Here is a 7889-nt window from a genome sequence, read left to right as displayed (position 1 = left end):
TTGTATCTACCCATTAAATAACTTGTGAAATTAAATTACAAATGAATTAATGCAAACAAATTAACTGAGATCCAAAGTAAATCCAAAAATTACTGGAAACTCATCATTCAAATGAGAAATAAGCCTTTCTAGTGGCTTATAAGGGTAAAGTTTGTTTAAATATGGCCACTAGTTTAAAATATCCTTCAATCTCTAAAATGATTAATTGATTTGGTTATTAAATGAGCCATTCCAGCTAAAAGAATTCTTGAATCAGGGGTTTGGTCATATGAGATGAAAATAGATTTGCCATGCCATCTCTAACATCAGAATAAGTGTTTATTTACTGAAACACTTTCATTTGTGTGAATAAATGAAATATTTTCGTTTAAGCTCATGTTCCTTTGATTGACTCATCATGGACATCTAATCAAGTTTTATGTTGGCTGTAATGATTTGTTCTCAGCAACACATAAGAATGTCACTTTTGGTAGCTTTAAACATCCATCCATACATCCATCTCCTACCGCTGAATGCTTTTCAGGGTCACGGGGAACCTGGAGCCTATCCCAGGGAGCATCGGGCACAAGGCGGGGTACACCCTGGACAGGGTGCCAATCCACCGCAGGGCACAGCTTTAAACATAAATAAATAAATAAACAAATGCGTTTAAATTAAACATGCTCTCTTTGGGCTCTTGGAAGTAATGTCTGTGTCCTGAGAATCACATTTCAGTTACATCTCTGGCAGCTTTATTATTCCTGTGGAATTCAGGTATATATTGGCCATGTTGATTTAAACCATTTGGGCGTTGTAGGTATTTTCACCAAATACCTTAAGATATACAACATGAGGAACAATAAAACGATTATGAAGCCAGTACAGTAATTTTATTATGTGGCAATTCATCTAGCACCAAGCAATAACTTATAGTAATTATCAACTTTTACATATAGGCCTATTTATTTGGGTGGTGCCACGGTTTGCCATCCCTTGTTCAAAAAAACACAAAAAAACAAACAAACAAACAAAAAACCTGCCCATCTCATCATACTGCTCGGTTCCCTGATTGTGCTTCTCCGGTTTTTCCGCCTGTCCCCGCCTCCCTCCGTGTCTCACACGCCCTTTTGTAAAAAGACTGTCAGGCGCGGGTCATTGTAGTCGTCGCGCGCATCTCCCAGCACTCCCTTCGCTTCCTCTCTTGATTTTTCCTCCACGCCCTTAGGCGTTTAGCTCACAGCTGCACTGAACGCGTAGAGAGGACTGCAGGTCCCGTTTGCGTGCTCACCGGCGACTCTTTCCCTCCCCCGTACAAGCGTGAAACAGCCGCTCTCTGAGGCTTTTCCCCTCACTCCTCCACTTCGCGCCACCGCGACCGACCCATCGCTTCTCAACATGTCAGGCGAAGACGCACCCGCACAGCAGCAGAACGCCGAGGAGCAGAAACCGCAGCAGCAGGATGGCGAGCCCAAGAACGAGTCTCCCCAAACCGAGAACAAACCGGAGGCAACGCCCGCTGAATCTGTCGCTGCTGCAGCTTCAGCCGAGGCGGCTGCGGCGCCCGCGGACAAACCCGCCGAGGAGGACACGTTCAGCTACCGCGCGCTCGTGCTCACAGGCTACGGCGGCTACGACAAAGTGAAGCTGCAGGTGAAGAAAGGAAAGCCGGCGCTCAAGAGCGGAGAAGTGATGGTGCGCGTCAAGGCGTGCGGCCTCAACTTTGCCGACCTCATGGCACGCCAGGGGCTCTACGACCGTCTCCCGTCTCCGCCAGTCACACCGGGAATGGAGTGCTCGGGGATCATCGAGGCCGTCGGTGAAGACGTGACAGACAGAAAAGTAATATCTTTAGGCTTTCTCTCATTTAATCTTAACACCATTCCAAGTCCAAACTTTAGGTTACACTTGGGCATCAACATTGTCTTAAAAAGCTTTTGTTATCCTAAATTGCACACTACGCTCCTAAATGGTGTGCCTAAGTAGTACTCCACCTCTGGTAGCCATGGTAACGCACGTTGGCGTAGGCTGACACCGTTCTTAGTGCTGTAGAAGGCAAATACGGTTTAAGACGCAGCCCATGTGTCGCTGTTGTTTAGGAAACAATAGATTAGTGGCGTGTCCAGATTTTCTACATATAGGGAGGCAACTAGCACATGCAAGACTGGCGCCGCCTAATCAAGTGTAAAACAAGTGTGCATTTGCAGATGTATTCGGTCCTTGGTGCAAAGCGAATGATCACAATGACATTACTGTGTTGCTTCCAACCAACATAACCCTTCTTCAATTGTTATTTCAATATCATCGTGAATTGTGTAAGAGTGGTGTACATCTCAAATGTTATTCGAGGCTAGAATATATGGTGAAAAGCTTATTTCAAGAATGGCCACCTTGTGCAACACCATGTGACCACACCCCTGAGGGGACCTTTATAGCCTGTCGTCTGCATCACCTGGCGCGCGCTGCTATGCCTGGTGCGAAACATTCTTTAGAGTAGAGTTTAATTTGTTTGAACTCTGTTACATATTGCATTTAAGCAGCTACCGGGTTTCAGTTTAAGATTTGGCAGTTTCAGACTGTTGGTTACTCGGTGAATGAGACGGAGCCGCCGCCCCGCGAGCTCACACCAGTCGCGCGAGTGATTGACAGCCTGTGCGGGCGCGCGGAATCCTGGGACACTGACTCTAATTAGCGATTAAATATTCGTTTCCGTCCAAAAAAAAAAAATACAAATAAAAACTTGAAGCAAAAATAAGCAGTTACTCTGACACAGTGACATGTGGCGAGTATCACGGGCTTGGCCCGGTTTTGGGGTGGGGGTTAGAGGTAAAAGGGGATGGGGGGACATACTGGTTCAATCCCAAATGACTTTCTACTCCATGAAGGCAATAAGTGCACGCTGTATAGTGTGAAACAACTTATGCTTCCCCTTCCCCCAAAGTGGAAGAAAAGGGCGAGGCGCGCGAGCAGAGGGAGAGAGGGGATATTATGCAAATATCCGCACGCGCCTTTTGTCATCTGCCTCGCGCGCCTGGAGCCAAGGGATGCTCTCAGACGTCCTGTTTTTTTTTTTTTTTTTGGCCATTTTCCCTTTCATAACCCGAAACAGATTTTCTGTTCTTTAAACAACCACGTTTATCTGTGTAGGCTGCCCGCCAAAAAATGCTGTTTGCATTTTTATTCTCCAAACACGATCATTCATTTAAAAGACTTTCTCTTATGAAGAAATGACAGCAACAAAGATTTTATACACATGCAGTTAATATGCAATTTATTCTGAGGCGTTCAATCAGTTCACTCCGTAGGAACAAATCGATGAGTCATGCGTGATGCGCGTTGCGACGGGTTGCCAGATTGGATCCACTACAATAAATATTGCTTGAATTGTTAAATAATAAACTATTTAAATCACGATTAATGTGGGAGATAAATGACTGCATTCGTTAATTAAAATTTTAACCTGACTTTCTTTTCAGTTATTTACCATTTGCTTATTGAGCTATCTATCTATCCATCTATTAATGTTTGTGTGTGTTATGTGAAAGTCTAACAATTGGGTGTGTCCTGCCAGTACAGCACAATATAGTGAATTTAATGTGCAAATTGTGATATGTAAACTAGCACATTTAAATAATGATCGACTGCCTCATTTGCATCTTTTAAAAATGTTTACAAAACCTTGTAATACACAAAACAGAATAGCTAATGAAGCACACTGTCAATGTATTTGACATGTAGATTATTAATACATATAACAGTGTACACATTTAGTGAATATAGAGCAGGGGACTTAAATCGGATCCACGAATGGCCGGTGTTGCTGCAGGCTTTCATTCCAACAAAGCAGGAATCACACCCAATTCTACTTATTTAATCAGTTCATCTTCGTCTTCAATCAACTATCCAGTGTTCCTCCTATTTGGCTGGAATGAAAGCCTGCATCCACACCAGCCCTTTGCAGATGAAATTGAAGACCCCTGTTATAGTGTGTGTAATGCAAACTATAGGCTACACAAGCTGGAATACACTCAATCTGGCAACCGGGTTTAGTATCCATGGTGACGCCTCATGGCCTGACAGCTAGATGAAAACGTCTGCTAGATTAGAAAACATCATCATGGTGAGAAGAAAGATGGAGACACCTGAGACATGATGAAGCATTGTGTAAGTTTGTATCACAAAGGGAAAGCGTTGGGTGGGTGTGAGAGGGAGGAGGGGGAGAAGATGCTGTCTCACCCAGCTGAGCAGATGGATATCAGACAGTCCAGTTTCCTTTTGTCCATCACTGTCTATCTTCAGTCTCTTTTTCATTGCTGAAATCAGATTAAAAGCCCATCTTAATCCATTTCTGCCAATCACACACCCAACCAGGTTATTGCTCAGGGACAAACAAGTCACACACGGCCTCTCCCTGCTCATAAACATAAAGAATCCTGCAGACACACCACGTTGCAGTCACACTCACACACACTCTTCACACCCTGCTGGTGTTGAATCAGTGCTGAACATGTGCATGCTGGAATTTGCTGATGCTAAGAGTAGCATAAAATTGCAGTTTTATAAGAGAGGAAGAGAAACACACACACATATATTCTTCGGGTTAATCACATTACATGACTAAACAAGGAAGGACTAATTCCTAAACTGTCCTAAACATCAAGTAGTTTATAAGTCATGCATGATCCACACACACACATTTATCAGAACCCTGCGGCAGGAATCAGTCACATCTGTTCTCAATTATATTTTCCTAGCTCACCCTGTCAGGCTGGAATTTCCTCCTCTTTTCAGTCTATCTGTCCATCTGTTTTTCTCTCTGTCTTTGTCTCCCTTGTTCTACTTCTGTCACTCTCCCTCCTGCTCGTTTTCGTTTTGTTTATTTTTATAGACGTGGACGTTTCTTTAAATGCTCGTTAAAACCATCAAGGCATGGGCTGCCACAGCACCGTCCATGTCAAAAATAAATCTGGCTTGAAGAAGGGAACAAGATGACAAGTGAAACAAGATGTTCATTTTTTTAAATAGTATCTTTTTGTATTTTGTAACACTCAGTAACCAGACAGTACTGTAAATCTGTTGATACAGCAATCTTAGTAATTAGGGATGGGCTCTAGCACCTTTAAATGGTTCTGTGGCTTGTCCTTCTGGATCGTTAAGCTAACAAAGAACGATTGCTAGGACTGTATGATTTTAATATTATAATTAATTACATGACATATATTTTTTAAATATTGCAAGCGCACTGTTATGGGATCTTGGGTTGTCTCTCTTTGGGAACCCTTTGCGTTTTATGTGAAACCCTACATCTTAGTGATTTGCAAGTAGAAGGGGTTCAGCACAAGACTCTCTTAGGAATAACCCTTTCCCCACCCAGTTTCCTTTAAATGTACCACTGCTGTCACTTTGTTAGGAAACACATTATGAAATGATTGTAATATTTTTCCTGTATTACAAACATGTCAGATGAAACTGTAATTGAATTCAGGCTCTGTATCAGAACCAGGGCCAATGGACATCTAGAGAACTCCTGTTTAATTTTTAATGCAGTATTGGCATTTGCAGTGCTGTTTATGCAGAAGGCTGCAATATGCAAATGAGGCCTCAAACAAATCAATAAATGTACTCCTGGGACACTCCTGGCCAGCCTCGCATGCTCCAAGTGTTTCAACAAGTTCTGTGACGTATTCTCATAATCCAATAATCAAGTCATCAAATCACAGATTGTTTCTTTGAGACACCTGTTGAACACTTGAGGAACATTTCCTGTGAGTTATAATAGATAGTAGCGGTATACTTGTTTTATGTTTCATCTGTCACGCTCGGGGATTGTACAGGATTAACCCCCAACTGAGTGACTCTAAAAGTACTGGTGATTTATAAAGCGAAGCTGCATGGTTGCGCAAGTGCAATGTCACAACCGTACAGTAGTGTCACACTAGTGTAAAACTCTTGTTGCATGTTGGAGATAAAATGTCAGAACAATCCAAGCTATGTAGCTGAAGCTGCAAAACTGAAATATCACCATGGTCAGTCAATACTCTACATTCTTATATCTGACACCCTAAGGAGTTATGCGGCTTAAAATTTGTGTTGACCTTTCAGAGGATTCCAAGAAGAAACCACTTAGAAAGCAGGGTATCTTCTTGGAGGAACCATTTTTCAGCACTATCTGTACTTTTTGTCCATGAGGACTACTTCCCAGTTTTATTTTCAGAACTTGCATGTTTTACTGCCGACTATTAACTGTCTAATAAAATAAAATGGAAGCATGTAAAAGAGTCTTATAGAACAGCAGACCTGACAACACCATTGAAGAATAATGTCTAGTCTCTCATTATTGAACTGCTGCTCAAACTGTTGGAACATATCTGAGCTTTGACCGATACAGGAGAGCAGAACAGACAGCATTTTAATCCCTGTCCAATTATCATTCCCGTTAACATTACTTGTAAAGTGTTAGACCTACTGCGAAGTGTTTTGGCACCATGAACACCGGCCAAAATATTGCTAGTGTGAATGGGGCTTCCAGAGAGTGTGTCGGTTAATATGAAAGGGTCCAGAACATCAGTGCAAATGTCAATTGGCTTCTCTTTTGTTTATTATGAAAAAAAGATGGTGTGTTTTTGAGCACCTTCCCTCATAATTCAGTGAACCTCAGTGTGGTGTTCCTACGTAAAATGGTTGGAAGGTCTGGTACGGTCTTTTACATTATTTTTGGTATTTTCCATCTCATCCCGCATCCATATACTACTGCTTTAGGCGAAACATCCAGAAAAAATGTGCTGTGACTGAGAGATTCTCTGTCCAGTGATGTACTTAGATCGAAAGTATAGCCTTGTTAGGTGAGATAGTGAATAACTAAAAAACGTTAGTCTCAACAATGCTATTGTCTACAAAAATTCCCTCACAAGAACCATAAGGAAAAATTAACAACTGGTACGATACTCATAATAACAAGTAGGTATTAAAATGAATGAATGTGCTTTATTGCCAAGTACATTTCCACACATGTAATTTGTCTTGGCGACAGGAGCTTCCAGTGCAGAGGGGAAAAAGAATGGAATATCACACTTATATATATATATATATATATATATATATCTATATCTCTCAGATGTGTACAGGTATGCTATTTGCAGTTATGTGCAAATGGAAGTATAGAATATGTTGTATAGTTATGTGCAATGAATGTACAGAGGTATATAACATAATTTAAAAGGATTAATTATTGCATTAATCAGTATTAGTTAGTGTGAGAAAAGTACCTGTAATATCTTGTATAATCATCTAGTGATGTCATGTATCGCAATATCAAATATATATCATTTAGCAAGACCTTTAGAAAATAGTGGAATATTAATTGTTAACTGTTGGATGTATTTTTAATATATAAAATGAACTGATAGGAGGAAAATCTGTAGATCTGTGTGCACGTTTGCGTACACAGGGTAGTGAGTGTATGATGTGAAGATCATTTCAACCTAGCATATGCCTTTAGAGCTGAAAGTGTGTGAGACTGAGTCATGATGGTGGTTCAGTCGAGGCGCCCACGTCTATTGACCAGTGCTGTCCAATTAGATGAAGGAAAGGGGAACGGCGCTGTAAAAGAGGAGAGGAGGTGGTGGTGACAAGCGAGAAATGGGGGAGCGAGTGGATGAGAAGGTGGGGGGAGGGGGAGAGAGAGATGTAGATGGAGGGTGAGCGAGTAAGGGAAATGATGAGGAGAGAAGAATTGGGCCAGAGTGTGCTGGGAACAGTGAAATGACAGCGATTGAAAGAGGAATCGCTCTTTAATTGGACACAATAGACAGCTATGTTCATGTCTCCCTTGGGTCTGCTGGTCTGTGTGTATGTGTGCACGTTTCAATGTATGGACATTTTTATAACTGTCGGGGGCGCGTGTGCATGCAAGG

The 7889-nt window shown here is 41.8% G+C and overlaps 1 protein-coding gene across 1 annotated transcript in view; it reads left to right on the top strand.

Moving 5' to 3' along the window:
- The first annotated feature begins 1125 nt into the window (after nt 1-1125).
- Nucleotides 1126-7889, top strand: part of vat1 (vesicle amine transport 1) — a 36932-nt gene continuing 30168 nt past the window's right edge. The window contains exon 1 of the mRNA XM_017494492.3: nt 1126-1818. Coding sequence (XP_017349981.1) covers nt 1375-1818 — 444 coding nt within the window. The 5' untranslated portion in view covers nt 1126-1374. The remainder of the gene's footprint in view (nt 1819-7889) is intronic.

The sequence above is a fragment of the Ictalurus punctatus genome, chromosome 2 (assembly GCF_001660625.3).
Source record: "Ictalurus punctatus breed USDA103 chromosome 2, Coco_2.0, whole genome shotgun sequence".
Taxonomy (NCBI): Eukaryota; Metazoa; Chordata; class Actinopteri; order Siluriformes; family Ictaluridae; genus Ictalurus; species Ictalurus punctatus.
The sequence above is the reverse complement of the archived record's forward strand: the minus strand, read 5'-3'. Positions and strand labels throughout refer to the sequence as shown.